This window comes from Strix aluco, chromosome 1, assembly GCF_031877795.1.
Source record: "Strix aluco isolate bStrAlu1 chromosome 1, bStrAlu1.hap1, whole genome shotgun sequence".
NCBI lineage: Eukaryota > Metazoa > Chordata > Aves > Strigiformes > Strigidae > Strix > Strix aluco.
Genome location: NC_133931.1, coordinates 135,806,431 through 135,823,592, shown reverse-complemented (window position 1 = coordinate 135,823,592; position 17,162 = coordinate 135,806,431). Strand labels below are relative to the sequence as shown.

Below are 17,162 nucleotides of genomic sequence, written 5' to 3'. Positions count from 1 at the left end.
AACAAGTATTTATATTTTCCTACAATGTTTCAATGATTTCAAATGGAAGGTTGTGGTGGTTTTGGTTTTTATTTATTTCTTTACTTATTACTGATTTCAAATATCCAAAGATTTACCATGTTGGTTTTCTTGGGTGCTCTTTAGGCTTTATCCATAGGTCTTCCTTTGCTTTCAAAGTTTTTTATATCATCAGTTAGTGCGTATCCCAAGCAGGCTTTTAGATACTTCAAATGCTGTTAAAGAGCAAGTTAGGCATCTAAATTAAAAAGTGCCATGTTGATATTAATCTCTGTTCATCTGTTATTGTAACCTAACCCTGAGCTGCTGAAGTTTATGAACTTTCACATTTCCTAGACGCTATAAATCTCTTGCTGCTTGCATGGTTTGAATCATCCAATTCTTCTTTGACTGAGCAATCTGGTCTATATCCATCTTAGGCTCTTTAGTGTCCCAGCCTGGTAGGAATTCCCGGATCATATCTCACTTGGCAACAAAAATGAGCACCCTCCAAAATGCAATGGCATTTGCAGAGGCAACATGCTTCTTCCATTAAAATGTCGTACAGGCAGGAGCAGCCTCTCTTCTACAGCAGTGCAGTTTGCAGGGTTTCAGTCTGTGAATCTGTATGTGTTTGCAGGTAGCTTGAAGGGGACAGCAGAAGACAAACAGGGCAGGTTTGGCAGTGTGATGCCTCCCATAATGGTGCAGAAAGTCTCACTGGTCTTGAGTTTCTCTTACCCTCCAAAACATGGTGGGAATTTTATGCCTTAATACCACTGAGGAGGAGTTGAGTTGTCTGAATGTCTCCATGGTCACCTAAAAGTTTTCTACAGAGCGAGGGAGACAGTTGAAGGAACATTCATGTGCACAGAGATCTGGTGAAGTAAAATAGCTCCTTCCTATTTCCTTGCCACAGGCCTTCTAGATTTCGGTGGCAGTGGCTGATGTGCTGCCACTGCCTCGTCGTTCCTTCCACCCATGAAGCACAGGGACTGTTGGGATTCCAGTGTCAGTAAAAAAAGTGTTTGTTCTACCAATTACTGTTATACAATGCTTTTTTTCTTGCCTGTGCTGATGCAAATTTGAGAACAGCTGTAACAATCTTTACTACTGAAAAATGCTGTTGTCACAATAATGTTACCGGTCCTACCACTACTCACAGCCATACCTTTCTCTACTGGGTGCTGCTGTGGTGCGTTTTTGACTTGCCAGTTGATCTTGGACAGTGTGAATTGAATCCTAGACTGAAGCTGTGTTGCGAGGGAGAAATGTTTCAGTCTCACTCATCATTATACTTTTCTTTCAGAAAGATGTAAAATTATTTTACAGTTAGTGCAACCCAAAAGAAAAAAGGGAACATTGTATCATTGCTACTTGGTCTGGAAAGAGAACATGTTGTATGCCCCAAATTGGAATGGGCTGCATAGTTACTGGGTTCTCTGAAAAAGCATACAGAAGAGCTGTTGCCACCTGCAGCAAAAAGCATGGCAACAGAAATGCCAAATAGAAAGAAACTCATTTTACTGTGTCTTTCAGATAATATTGTTGGATGCCAAATTCAGTGGCTGAACACATTCAAAAATCATTCACATATCAAATCAAAAGCAGATTTCTATTTTACCTTGTGGTTAGAGGAGTCCACAAATGTTGCTCCTCCTACTGATTTTCTTGAATATGAGAAATATGAATTTTGAAAGACTTTTGTGTTTTGTTTTGGTGCCATTTAACAATTCGTGTGCAGAAGATACAAAAGAAAATAATATGGAAGAAGGTTAGCGCACTGGATTTATGCTGGTGTTGTGGATTAAATGGTAGCCATGGTGGTTCTGATTCATAAAGTCCATGTGGAGCTTTATTGTAGTAGCTAGTAAGGTGCCAGCCAATCTGAGAAGTATCTGGCTGCATAAACTGATGGTAGGAAAGGTGGATCTAATTCTATTTGTGTTGTGACTTCTTTTCTTCAAACTATTTTTCAGAGTATTCCATTCTTCATTGCTTTTATTGGCCTGGAGTTTGCTGTCAGCTGGGTTCAGAAGCGAAAGCTGTCAGGTCGGATCAATGATGGCATAAGTTCTCTTTCTTTAGGTATCCTGTCTCGACTGCCAGAGTAAGTATACATGTTATATTAGCTTTAGATTGTTTTTAATCACTAAAAAGGAAGAAAAGAGAAGTATATATTGAAGTTGTTATTGCTAACCCAAAATGATTAAACAGGGCATCTGGATCTCACTTTGCTAAAATGAAGTTGCATAAAGAGTGTAAATGTCTTTCTATTCTGTAAGGCTAAATATGATACTTGCAGGATATTTTCCAGCTCCAATTATATTCATCTATATTTGATCTTGGCTGTCACCTTTTGGTGATTCTGCGACTTCAGCTGACTTGACTGTATTTTATGTTAGACTGTATGTTAAAATCTGAGTTTTCTTTCATTAAACTTCAGAAAGAAGGAAACAAACCAAAACCAAGTCAAGTCCATTATTTTCATTAGCCTTTAAAAATATAACCAGATTGATAGAATTGTGAATATGCATGTGATCCAAAGTTCTTTGGATTCAGTCATAATCTTGCATTTGACTTCAGTGGATTTTAATGCCTGAGAGGATTGTTGCAAACATGATCATCTACTCTACTCTCCAATGTAAAGGCCATAAGATTTACCTGAACTAGTTCAAGGTGAACAGAGTTGTGTTTTAAAGAAATATCCACTGTGGATTACTAAATATCCAGTAATAGGCAATCCAGCAAATTCTTTATATAAATTGCTCTAAGTGTTTTTCAGGAGCTTTCATTTCATCTAAGCAATACCATGTTTTAGATCTGCCTTTGCATGATATGAGCTTCCAGATGATAGATTTTATTACATCTTTTCTGTTAGAATGGGATTATATTTCTATTCCCCATGTATGAATTTACAGATTACCACCAAATTGCATATAATCTGCTCATTACATGAAGAAAAGTTTCTATTGTTTAAATTTGACTGTATGGTGTCAAGGTTTTAAATTATTCCCACAGTCCTTTTTCTGAATCCTCTGCAGTTTTTCAGCCTTCTTACTGCTGATGTCTCAAGTGCACTCTGTAGTTCAGAAATTACTACCTCAGTGCCAAATAATGAAGTCATTTGTTCTCTATTTCTACTTGTTGTTTCTCCCTTTATATATTCCAGGTCCTCTGAGCCATCCTTCATCCTCAAATATTTTTTTAGGTTCTGTGGCTTACATTCCTCATTCATAGGCAGTATGTTCTTATATTTGGCCACATAGAAATACATGGATTGTACATTTGCTCATCCTGCAATAGCCTGAATCCATTAAATGTTGTCTTTGTTTCTTAGATCCCTGTTTTTTTGTAATTTCAAATTTTACTAGAAATCTTCTCTTTCAATCCAGGTTATTGATAAAATACATTAAAAGAGCACAGCAACAAAAAATTATCCCTTCTGGTGGGTAGCACCCATTTTCTGAAATGTGTAAACTACCCACTTTGTAATCTATCGAACATTTGACATTTACTTGATTTTTTTTTTTAAAACCTTTTTAATTAAGAGAAGACAATTTGTGATGGATCATGTTAGTTATCAGTGGTAAATATCATGGATGAAGCCTTTTAAGGAGTTTTGTAGATAAATAATGTCACTTAGAGACACTCTTCCAAACTCTTCTTATATCTGCAAATAAGAGGCATGAGCTTTCAGCATGAGAAATACTCAAACATAATGTCTGTTATTTGAGAATTTCATGAAGTTATTTTTGCAGCTAGTGTACAATCCATATTCAAACCATTTTGTTGCTTTTAATATGCCTTGTGAGCATGATCTTGAAGGAGAAACATTCAATTTTTCATTATATTTTAAGCTGTAATAAATTGAATATTTATTCATACATTAGAGTTTTGTGTGTACCAACACACAACCCTGATAAAGGCATAGTTTCCATGCAGCTAATACTGAAATAGTTCAAATGTTGCTCTTCAGCTTAACCCAAATTTTCTAGACAGTCATACACTTCACAGGTTTACCATGTTAAATACTTATTTTTTTCATCTGAAGTATTTAGGATAGCTTAAGTTAAACAAGGGGACTGAGATATATGTAAGGTGATTTTGAATGGTTTTGTGAGGCCTTTTGGCTTTATTTTAAGAATACTAAAATGCTTCAGATGCACTTATTCCTGGAAGAAATGCTTGCTAAGAAGACTATTGTTGCGTGTGTGGAACACAGCTTTGCAAGGTGCTGAGTACTTTTATTATTTTGGCACTCAGTACTTTGCTGCAGAATTTGGCTTGCAGGCTATGCAGTTTTCTTTCGGATAAGAATTATTTTGCAAGGTTGTTTCAACTGAGTGAACCAAATGACCCTTAAGGACACAAACTTCACAGGCTCAGGCCAATCTGCAGGATCGGTACACTTAGTCATTGCCACACCAGCACAAGGAGTCTCTTCCAGGCCACTTGTGTGGCTCTCATGGCTGGAAATGGAAGACCCTCCTCAGCAGTCCTTTCCAAAAAAGAGTTCAGTAATGCTTTTAACTTTCTGGCTGAATGTGAAAGAAGCAGGCAAAATACAGACTTGCTTGATTATTTAATTGCATGCTAATATCACAGTTCTAATAGTGACTGCTTAGTGTAATGCCTCTTTTGTGAGTTGTGAATCAGAGACTGGCTAAAAAAGCTTGAACTAAAAAAACAGAACAGTTTACCCTTCTGTCTTCTGCTTCCATGGTGTGGAAGAACTGGGTCAAAAAAAAAAAAGGGGAGAAAGAAAAGCATATGCAAAATCTGTTGCTAAGACTCACTTCAGTCTTTCCCTTTCAGGCAGAAAAGGTAGGGAAAGCTGACAGAAACTGCTAAAACAATATTTCAGCAGAACCCACAGCATCAGGGGAAATAGTAGTGCAAATCATTAACAGCTGAAGGTTAGATTAACACACCATTGATTGTATCCTCTCCCAGGGACTAATTTTCATTTTCTCAACTAGCAGCAATGGTTTGCCACTTCCTTAAAAAAATCTGTGGTTGAATCTAAAATGGTGGGCTTCAGTCTATTAGTTAGAATGAAGCTTCAGATGCATTGTTGCAAAGAGGTCTTTACGTTTAATGAAAAAATTAGGAGTCACAGACCATATTCAGCCTCTAAGTATGTTTTTCCATTTCACAGCCTGTATAACAGAAGTACTGCATATCTTGAGGGAAAAGAGTATTTATTCAGTGTTTCTTACTTCATTGTTGGAGAAAATGCAAATCATAAATTGTTGATATTCGTATGCCAAATATTAAAAATGTAAGTGTAAGAGGAAAAGTCTAATTGGACAAGTCAATGTGTTTTGTTTTTAGGCTTATTAGACTCAACAGCATGTAGTAAGTTGAATTGCTTTGTGCGTACATATCGTCTCTTGTAAAATAGCTCATACATTTCTTAAATATAATTTTCTCTGCCTTAATGCATACTCTGCATTCCTCTGCATGCATGAATACTAAATGTTATATGCAATGAAAAGTAATTTGGGGGAAAGGGAGAGACTTGAATTACTAGGCTTACTCCCGGCATCCTAAATGTTGGTGGTTAAAAAATTTCTGAGAACTTCTATTCTAAATAAATAAATAACTTTTCTAACCAGCCATTGCCAGGAGACTTGAAATGCTGCTTTAAAAATATTCTCCCAGGAGAAAGTTATTTTGGGTATAAATATCCACTATACAAGTATGTGCATTATTTCATATTGGCCCATTTCTTCTTTTAAAGCAGCAGAACATAAATCAAAAAGTGTTTGGGGGATAACTGAGGTAGGTACATTTTCAAACTAGTTGGGAAAGTCTCCGTTCTTTATGGTCATGCTCAATTGCCAATTTTTGGTGTTCAACTCTGCAACACAGTCATACAGTGTGTGAGTGTATATATGTATATGTCTAACAGTTTTGTCAGTCAAGTCTGCAATGAAATTCTCCATTTCTAAAGAGAACATTACCATTTCTATACATTATTTACTTTGGTTTCTGAAACAGAGGAGATTAGAGTTCTCTGAAGCATTGCTGAACATCAGAAAGCAATGAGAAAATGCTTTTTGATTAGTTCATGCTATTATGCATCTTAAGATATCTGCACATCAGTAATTGAATCAAAGGAGTACAAATCCTTTCTGCTGTAGAACAGTGTATTCAGTTTTGTATGTCATCAAGATTTTAAATAATCTTTTTCCAGAAGTTAGGTTGAAGAGGCTGTTTCATGTGCATTTTAGACCAGCACTTCTGCCAAATGAAGCACCTTTGCCTGACCTGTACTTCTGGCTGCTCATTCCTGCCTCCGCACCTTCTCTCCCCTTTTGCCAGCATCAGCATTTGTGTTGCCCAGTGGTGAAGTGGCCCAGGAGGCAGGTCCAGAACCCCCCATCATATTAACCTGCATCAGTTCTTACTACGGCTGTGCAAAATCTTTTGCTAGCACAAGAAATGGGCTTGGAAAAAAAGCAGTCAGGGTTGCCGGACAAGACATGCTCAATTCTTTTGTAGCATTACTGAGTTATCTGCTTTAAAACATATGTAAAATTGCAATCTGAAACCAGAAGTTTTCAATTCTTAATAGTAGCAATATGCAGAGCTGATTAGAATACGTTTGGTTCAAGTTGGTGCAAGCAGTTCACAACCCTGTGGAGCTGGCAGTGTCCTGACAGAACACAAAATACTTGCCTGCGTGGATTTATCCATTCAAAGTATGTCCTGAAGTATCTGCTAGGTACTTCATGTATGACTCTAGAAATTTATAATCCCATAAATTAGTGATTGCATCTCTTAGAGAAAAATTTGATACATGTGGTTTCTCATAAATTACATTTTCACTTCAAGACTTATTAGGTACATTTTTTTCTCCACATCTGTTTGACTAAGACTTCGGACAGATGTTTATTTAGAGCATGGTCAGATGTGTTGCTTGTGATCCAGCTGCCCCCTCAGATCTGCCAACATAACTGCACATTTAATTGCTCCCTAACCTGGTCCTGACAAAGTGATCCAGCTAAAAGCAGAAACAAAAGCCCCCCAAGAACTATAAAAGAGGTGTTTAAGCTCAGCTGCATTCATTTTGACAGAGCCAGGTCAGGGAGCAGCTATGCATGCAATTATGCTGGCAGGTCTGAGGGCTGGTAACCACCACACTTAGGGCAGTGATGAGCAGATGGGGCCAAACTGGAAGGGTAATCACTTAACCTGGTTAAATGGCAAGTCCAATGTAACTTCTGGCTACTGCACTTCTGTCCCTCCTGTACTCATTTACATAGTCCTCTGTTTCTCTTGTGTTGGTTCAGGTGCTCATGTGATCCAGTGTGGAGTTATTTCAGTTCACTGTGGTAGCAAAAAGGTATTTGCTTAAGGCAGAGACAGACAAGTGAGTGGGAATGTGGCAGCCAAGAGCTGTCAGGCCCTAGGCTCAGGTGCTACTGAACCTGCAGTCATGACCATGCCTGCAGCAGCTAGCTATGGCAATTTAAGACACTACCTGTCAATAGACGTTTCCAAAACCCAGGATTTTAGTAGGTAACGAGCCTGAAGAGACCGAATGTACTCACCTCCCCACTCCTCCCGCTCTCCAGGTATATGTGTTTCATAAGAGCACCTTCCTGGCTGCACTGTCCCATATACACTGCTAATTGTTTCCACATTTTGCCAAAGGTCACAGTCCTCACAGCTCTGTCAGAAGAACAGGTTTTGAAATAACTCACTTATCTTCTGTAGGTAAAGCCGTCAGAGTAGGATAAACAGTTTCAGTTAAGAGAGTAGTGCTGTGCAGCAGGAGCTGGTAGCATTTTCAGCAGGCAAATCTGACTCTGGAAAGGGATTTTCTAAATCAGTTCAGTTAAGCTTGTGGTGGTGACTGTCTACGTGAACAATCTTTGGTCTAATTAGGTTTTTTGATCTGGTTTGTCGCTGATGAATTGAGTGGAACTAAATCAGTAAAAGTTAGGATAATTAATCCACATGAGTTACTGTCTTCTCTCTGCATCAGTTTAATGCAGTTTTATAAATTTGGTGTAGACCATGCTGTGTCCTCAGGCAAGTCCAAATCCAGCTGTGGCCAGTAAAGATACTAGTGCTTCCTGCCTGCTGTCAGCTGTTCATCACCACCTCCCCAATCCCCTGTTTCCGTCTCCACTTCTCTCAGTGGTGAGTCTTTCCCAGGCATATAAGCAGCATTGCCTTTAGTGGTTTAAAATGTAGAATTCTGTTAACCTGGTTCATTTTGTTTGAAGCAGGCTGGAGAGCACCCATGTGGGCAGACCTGCTGGCAGAGCAGCTTTAGACAGCCTGGCATGCATTTTTGGTGATTTTCACTTTTTGGTGATGACTAAAGAAAGGTCTGAGCCAGAGTTTAAAACTCTGGAGTTTCTAATGCAATGACATATAAGCTACTAAACATTAAAAGTAAGTATTTGGGAGAGAGACCTGATAAAGTCAGGATGTTCTCCAACTAATTGACTGAAACAACTGGTAGTCCCTACCTACCATATGTTCTAGAGATTGCTGTATTTCACGCAAGCCTGTCAGGGAGCCAATTACTCTTTTTAGGTTGTAACCTCTTACACAGACACAGCTGTTTGCAGAATGCATATTTATCTACAACCTTAGTATTGCATCATTGCCTTTTTCTATACAGTGAGGCCAGTAAATGGCTCAGTGATTGCCTGTTCCTGAATCTCAGAGCCCAGCATTGCACCTGCCATGTCTTTAGAAACAAAGACAAGCTGTCAGTGTTTGTTCTCAAACATACTTGTGCTCTTCTGTGAAAGTACAGGCTGTGAACTGAGTTTACCCTTACTGAAAATATGTTATTAATTAAGTTCAGTAGTCTCTGTAGCTCACAAAATATACCAGTTTCTCAAACCCATTAATTGTGTAATTTTTATTCTATGTTTCTGTATTTTTATTGAAGATAAATTCTGTCAGTTTGCACACATTTTGGAAAAAATATAAGGAACTGCTGCTGTGTAGAGTACCCTTCTGACTGAAGCACTTCTTTGCTAAAAGATGCATTAAGCTTAAATCAGCATTCCACTAGGTGGAGCACAGGGGTAGCATTTTTAGAGCTGGCCAACCTTGTTTCCTGGGTCAATATCTAGAAGTTATGGAAATTGGGGAAAACGTCTCTAAACGATTCTGTAAATCAGTGTTACAGATCTGAAAAGAATAGACTTTCACCACTGTGTATATCACAGACAAAAACAAACTATCATTTTAAAAGTTCAGAAGTATGACCAAAGCAGTTCAGTAGAAATTCTCATGTAAATATTTTTCCTTATTTCATCATTTAATGTGCTATGAAGTCTCACTGAAGTTATTTCACTATATTTTTAGAGACAACAGAAACAGTCATGTTACCTTTGTTATATTTTTTCTAGATAAATTCAGAACTAATCTGAGTTGAATAGAATACTGTTTTCTCTTTCTTCATTACTTACTGTTATAAGCTTGTTCCTAATCTAACTTAAACTGTAATGCAAGTTTGCTGACTTCAGTGGAACAACAAAGTAGGAGAGCAAAATCAGATCCTCTGTTGGAAAAAGGTACTAAATAAGCATTTGTATTAAATTTATACAGTGCTATTTAGACAAATATTGAAAAGTCAGGCCCGTTACCTCACAGAAGATGACATTCTAGAATCTCCCAGTATTGTGTGTCCTGAATTTACTGAACAGAACTTACTGCCCAGTGTGCTGGGTGGGTATAAATAGGCCTAAAGAAATATAATTTCATTTCTCATAAAGGAAGCTACAATGCCAGAAGCTCAGCTGTACTGAAGCTTTTGAACTAGGTTTGTAATCTTTTAAAGGTCACATGTAATTAAATTTACCAGAAGACCTTGCATATCTTAGGACAGAATGTGTTACTACTATGGATTATATCACCAAATGCAGTAGAACTTCTCATGAAAATATTTAAGTTGTGCTGGACTTTATTTGCTTATTTGTGTATGAAAGAGCAAAGATAAACAAGCGACTTGAATTATATTGGCAGGATTTAGAGTTAATAAAAAAAGTGTAACACTGACTTTTATTCTTTTCCTTCCAAAACCTATTATTTAATGTTTTGTTCCACCCACTACTGTAAATTAATATTAGTCTCCTAGAGAATAAAAAGTGAAGTGCAACAGGAATAGGTTTGGTAAAGAAAAGGTCAGGTCTATCAGACAAACATTATGCAATACTGTGTGCAATACTGCATACAATACAGCTAGTAGGGTTACCAAATTCACCTCCCTTCTACTTCATTTTGCATTTGATAGGTTTTTTTTCTCCTTGAGGAATTGTGGGATTTGCATTATTTAGGCTAAAATGCTAGAGAAGAAAGCCGTACTGAGGAAGAGGAGAGGCTTTGATTCAGCATTTTGTGTCTGGTGGGAACATTTTCTCAAAATGTAGGTGCTATTTCCTGTAATCAAGGGCTTTCCAGAGCCTGATAATCATTTCCCAGCTGTATCATTTTGGTGAATTATTTTTTAGCCTTGGGTTATTTCATGACTGGTTTTGCATATTAAGAATGGGAGAGGATCATATTCATCTTGATGATAGAAAACAGGGAATAGAACTCCCACAGCTCCCTCTCCCTTTCCCTTCACCTTGTGGAAAGTTTGGCTTTGTGCTAAAGTGTGAAAAAAGCCTTGACTGCAGTATGTCAGGCATATTTCAGCTCGATTTGTGTCAACCCTAATAAGTCAGCTGACAAGGTAATAAATTGGGTGTCTGTTCAAGACCTGGCACCTGTACAGGAAATAAAAGGGGATTTCAGTTGCAGGAGGTTTGCTTTGTTTTGCAAATGGACCTTTTCTCAAGGCTCTTCTACCTCCCCCTCTCCCCTCCTTCTCCTCTTTACTGAAATCGTGTTATCAAAATGTTTATTTCAATTGTGACTGGAGCCAGTTTTTCATCTGGAAAATAAAGCTCTATGAGTATCCTTGGAAATGGAAATCCTTATGCTTTCCACTCTGAAACAAAGGCTTACAGAGTATTTAATTATTCATGTATCCTGCTGTTACATGTATGGTCTGAATAATTTCAAGTTATTGAGGAGAAACTGCCTTTGTTCAACATTTTGAAACTTCACATTCATGTAGTTTGAATCAGGCTAGAAAAACTGAATTTATTTAACCTAGGGAAACCGTATTAGTAATATCTCACTATTTTTAATGATAATATAACCTTGTGACCAGGGTGTCTTAACATGTTTCCCTCTGTGTCTGACCTCAAAGGATGCAAGTCTGCTAGAGCCCTTGAGAGCCAAGCTTTTGTAGGTCCAGCTGTAGAGTTGTGTTTTTAGCTCAGGGGCCCCAGGTCAGTTCCCAGTGTGACATGAGGTGATGACTCCAACAGTGGTGAGAGCTGAGGCAGTTTCCTTGGGGTCTTCACTTTCAATACATGGATCTTCCTCGATACTCAGAAGAGAGATGACAGCTGCTGTCTCTCACCCTTTTCCCTTCTGGTGACTGTCCTGGGCACCATGAAACAAGTTTCCTAAAACTTTCAGGGTCTAAAACTGATCTGTGAGTTGGAGGAAGCAAAATGGGACCTTGTGTTCATTGAAATGGGTAGCTGCCTTTTTTTCCAGTTGAATATCCTCCACCTTTTCCCTCCTTCATTATCCCGTAGGGATCTACCATAAGCAGGTCTTCATCTCTGCATGGAGAGTTCATCTCCCAGAATTTCCTTCTTGGACTTTTTTAATTAGAGAAAGTCATAATCTGACCCAGTGGAAGGAGAAGGGGGGAAATGGTTTATTAAAACAAGTATTATCACCTTTGAATAAAGTATGTATGAACTTTAGAAACAAGGAGATGAGAATGAACTCTCAAAGTCAAAATAGTTGCCTAAGTGTGCATACTTTGCACATAATAAGAAAATTTTCAGTAGAAATGTTAAAAATCCAAGAATATGAATCTATGCAATGTATATAATAAGGTTTTCTATTCAGTCTGTCTGTTCTAGGATTTATTACTCCTTATGCAGAGGATTGGACTAGATGACAAAAGTCTTACCTATCTGCTTCTGTCATATTTATGGTTAAAACCTAATATTTAAATGAGCAAAAAGTTTTCTTAAGTTCTCTTCAGTATTTTCAAGAAGTGAAAATGGAACTTGAGGGATAAAAAAATGGGCAATATAAACCTTTAAAACTCCAAGTGAACTTTCAGAATCGTAATTGAATGCAAGCTCTGGACTTTCCTATCCATCACACTGTAAATTTTTAAAAAATACTTAGCTAAGCAACTCTTTTTTTCTCCAGCATTGCATAGTGATATGATGGATTATTCTAAATTAATTACAGTAATCAGCTAGTGCTATGTGCTATAGAGTTGTGATTCAAGCATGAAGGAAAGAATGTACAGCAAATTACTTACATAAAAAATGTGTTGCAGGGTTAGCTCAAGTTTTACACCTTGGCCTCAGCCTATGGAAAAAAAAAAAAAAAAAAGACTCGAGGGTGAAATACTGAAAGCTGATCAAAAATGGGGGAAATGTACCAGTTCACATATCTTTGGATGTACTGCAAAGGCATTATATGTTAATAAAAGCAAAAGAATAAAGTAAGAAAACAGTACCTAATAATAACTGATACTCTATGTTGCAAGAGGTGTTTTAAATTTCCTGGTCATTGAAAAGATGTTAAGAAATGCCCATTTCTTTGTGTTTGAATAATATCAGCTCCTTTCTGACCTGTTGTGAAAGGGGTTCAGAATTTATACTGAACTTTACAGATGCCGCATGAGGTGAATTGCAAAAATCTGGTTGGACACATATAATCTTCTTTAAAAATATTTATAGAACACAGCTCTTATGAAAATTAAACATGTTCCAGGTGTGTATGGTCCAACTTCTGGGCATAGCTAAGTTGTTTCTGAAGTGGCAGATACACCTGTCATTGCTAGTCAAGAGAAATTAATCTGCCAGCTGCTGCAAGGAAACTTCATGGGTTTTGTTGTGTTTTGTTTTTGTCCAAGACAAAACCTGGGATGATTGTAGTAAAGGTAGGAATGAGTTGCAGGTAAGATGTGGCAGCTGGCTGTGGAAAAGATATTAGTTCTCTTCTTCCCAAGCAACAACTACTTATAATGCTTCAGCTTCTTGGGATAAAATAGTGGATGTGATACTATCTGCTTGTAGGCTAGTTTTGGGAGCTTGGGATTTTTCAGATGACTTTGTCCCTCGATAATAGAGAAGCTAGCAGCACAGAAGCTCAAGATGTTTCCTTCTAGCCTTATTCAAAACACTGTTATGGGGAAGAGGGGCTAATGCCAGAAGTATAAAAGCTCTGAATGGATGTCTCTGCAAAAATATGGAAGTGACTGCAAAGTTCAGTCATAGCATGTGGGATGGTTTGCGAGCTGAAACAGCCATGTTTGCTGAGGTTTCCTCGGGTTTCAGTGCAGCTACCCAAAAGGACAGGACATGGCCAAACTGTTTTCAGGGATGGTTTCCAGGTGTGTGAAACAAGGCTTTAGAGGAGGAGGAGTGTAATATGTCCTTTTTTAATTTTGCAAATTCAAGTATTTTGGGGGCCATGCTGTAAACTATATAAAAAATAATCTATCTGAGAAAAAGAAAAAAACCCAGGGTTTGGGAAGAACTACCATTGAGAAATGGCACTTGAGACAAGAATGAGCAGCTATGGATAGGGAGATGCATGGAGACTCTCTTAGCTGATTTCAGTGTAAGATGAAGTTCCAGGTTGAGACTAAAGTGAAAGATGTTGGTCTGTGACAGTATTTCAGCTGAGGTTTTGCAAGGCTATGACACCTATGTGCAGTTTGTTACCACCTCATTCAAGTAGTGTCTTGCAGGTATGCCGTTTGCGTATCCCTTTGAAGTTCCCTGAATTTGAATCCCTCAGTCTTCCTTCAACCATGAATATGATTTATAGATTTCTAAAGTCTTGGCAACTTTACACAAAGATACTCTGATGATGCTTCCTCGATGCATGCCCCCCCCCCCCCCCCCCCCCCCCCCCCCAAATATAGCAGCAGCAAAACATCTGAGAACTAGATTAGTTTTTTCTGTGTGTAGATGATGGTGCTAATGATAATCTTATTTCTGACTCTTAGGCCTTAAACTGAGGTGCGTTTCATCCACTGGCATATAAAAAAGGATATGTGTGACTTTCCTACAGTTAGTATCTTTTCCCTGGTTTTTTTCTGCTTGCTGCTTTTCAGTGGCTACCCCAGTTCAGTTCACCACAGTTCCACAAACATTTCCAGCAACTCAGCAAAGGAGGGTAGCAGGAGGGGGTGTGAGGAAGCTGCTGCAAATCATGCTGTGGTCTACTCTCTTCTACAAAAATGCCAGTTTAAATATACACCGATCTGCAGCTGAGGCACCATTTCACAGCTACCTAAGCCAGTTGTCACCTGGGCCACTCCAGTGTCTATGGCCTCTCATCTCTCTCATGCTGGGGTTAACATTTCCTCATCTGTCCAAAAACTCACCCAGCAAAACCAAACCAATTTGTTTGGAGGCAGCTCAGCCCCCAAATCAGTGAAATGAGGTGGGAGGTGGTGGGTCACTGAGGGGAGGGCGTGACTGTGGCAGCCCAAATTTGTATTAACCTGAACAGCTGTGGAGAGTTACCACAGCATCTGGCCTGCCCATCCCAGAGCTACTTTCTTTCTCCTTCTCCTGGTCTCAGCACCGACTTGCGTTAGGTCAGGGATAGCTGCTCACTCCCTGTAATCCAGGAATTTGGCAGTAATAAAAGGTGCTGTCTGATGGCTTTCCTGCCTTTGCAAATTCATGATTTTTTTTCTCCCCCTTTCTGTCAGCTGTGCTATTTCGTTCTATGAATTGCCCTTTCCCTGCTTTTCAAAGGCACTGGACTTTGTCTTTTCCTGCTGCATTTATCCTCTTTTAAAATGAAGTTCAGTGATATGCTGGGCAGATCAAATATCTCACTGCTCCCAAAAGTCCTGTCACCTTCTGTGCCCTTCCTTACAATGGAGGCAGTGAAGGTAATTTAATGTCATACATTAGTGTTTGAGCATAATTGCTGCTATACTTCATTCACTTCTGACTTGTGAGTTTAGTAAGGATGGGTTTCTTCCAGATTGAGGAAAACAGAACACCATAGCACCTGCAGAGCACTGGAGTGCTTCAGCCTTTGAGCACGTATAAATCCACAATATGGGTGGTACGTGGGTGAGGGTTGGTTTTAAAAATCTTGTAGACCTTAAGCAAAGGTTTCACTGAAGTCAATAGTAGTGTTACTTGACAGAGGTTGCAGAACTTGGAGACTGGTTTTATGTGTTACAAAAAGACAAAGTTATGTGGTAAATATATAGTAAAAAGGTTCTGTAGTTAAAGTTGACAAAATTATTGATAAAAATTTTTGGATCTCTATTTCAGTGTTTTATTCAGAAGTGTTGACTTAATTAGTTATATCTACGTATGGAATAACTACAGACTCTTTGAACTGCCCTGGGACTCACCATGGACGTGGTATTTGACATTCCTGGGAGTGGACTTTGCATACTACTGCTTTCATCGCATAAGCCATGGTAAGAGTTAACGAGTTTTTCATGTATTAAAATACAAAATATAATTAATTTACTAATAAAATGAGGTATTTGGTTTTGTTTCTGTAGTTAATCTACTCTAAGCATATATAGCTGCTCTTCTTCCCAAGGATTAGCAAAGACTCACTTTTATTTGAGCATGGAAAACTGTTTATACATCATACTCTGTATAATAAACGTGATTTTGTGAAAAGAGGGAGTATCATTCTGAAAGCAGTACCACAATGAAAGTGAAGTATCATAGGAAAAAAATAGGAAGTACAGAAAAATTTTAGGGTTAGCATCCCTATATGCCTGTATGAAAAATACAGCACAGTACAGATAACTGTTTCAAAAGAACCTCATGGATGTACACAATGGAGAGCAGTAAAAAGCGAGGTGGCCAAAATAATGACGGGACAGCTGGCTAACTTCATCTCTTTCTGTGTGCTTTTTAAAACCTTTTTGAACATTTAATCATTGTTTAATTGATAGATGAATAAAAATGTTTCTATACTTTATATGTATATATGGACCCTAGTATACATGTATATATAAAGTATTTTCGAAATTCTGTCTGCAATTAACACTTGACTACATAAAAGCACATCTTGCCTTGTTTTTTTAAGAAGTACATTTTTAACGCTACTTGCTTTTATACATGAAAGAGAAAAAATACAGTTTAGAAAGGATTTAACTTTTATTTATTGTAACAATGGAGCCCATGTAAATCATGCTAGTTATTTCTGTACATGTATATTGTGAAGATGTAATAGTATTGATCCCTATGTGTCTGTCTCATATGCTGTCACCATAGAACAGAAATATGTAATATTTGCTCTAACGTTTTATGTCATATCTGAAAATGCAGTAACACTTTCCATCAATCCTAATTTTGGGCCTGATCTAAAGTCTGTAGCAATGAAATAAGAATCTTCGTGTTGTTTAAGAGAGTTCGGACTGGGTTTCTGAAGGCAGAGCGCTCACAGCTCGGAAAAGCCGTGGGATCTAGTAACGATAGTTTATGTAATGCACTTTCAGAAAGGAAGAATGTTTTGATGCCAGTAGGTCAGCAGTCTATATGGAAGTAGGTAAGAAAGGAGCCTGAGCTGCTGCAGGGAGTGGGAGGGAGGAAGGGTCCCTCCTGGGTGGGGATGGCAGGCGGGCGTGAGAACAATGCAGGGTGAGTGCAGGGGGACAACAATGGTGTGGGGGGGATGGGGTGGGAGGTGAGGAAGCAGGGGGAGCAGGAACAATGCAGCGGGGGGGACATTGCAGCCAGGAGCTGGGAGCCCTGTGTGGGTGTACGCAAGACTGGGAATACGCTTCGCAAACAATGACATTAACAGTGCTGGCAGGGCTACAGCCTCAGGCTGAGAACTGGACCAGAGCAGGAGATATTCCTGAATTTTAAAACAAAAATAATTGCCTTCAAGTGTTAGAAAATCACTAGCCTCGCTGTGCTTTCACTGGAGTCCATGGTAAAATTCCCACTGGCAGGGAAGGGAGCAGGGTCAGCTCCGTGCTCTCCAAATCAATTGCACGTAGTTCTGTTCCTGCAGCAACTTTGCACTTACGGTCGCCTGTTCCTCTATATTTTGAGGGGATTGCACACTTTGAAATGAATCTTGCTAGCAGA

General features: G+C 38.6%; 1 protein-coding gene across 6 annotated transcripts in view; it reads left to right on the top strand.

Annotated features, from left to right (window-relative positions):
• Nucleotides 1–17,162, top strand: part of AGMO (alkylglycerol monooxygenase) — a 193,764-nt gene that overhangs the window by 4,937 nt on the left and 171,665 nt on the right. For all 6 annotated transcript variants that reach the window (XR_012626257.1, XM_074849166.1, XM_074849157.1 and 3 more), the window contains exons 2-3: nt 1,977–2,107; nt 15,375–15,526. Coding sequence is in view for 5 of the 6 variants with exons in the window: in XM_074849166.1 (XP_074705267.1) it covers nt 1,977–2,107; nt 15,375–15,526 (283 nt within the window). In the remaining variant the exon portion in view is untranslated. The remainder of the gene's footprint in view (nt 1–1,976; nt 2,108–15,374; nt 15,527–17,162) is intronic.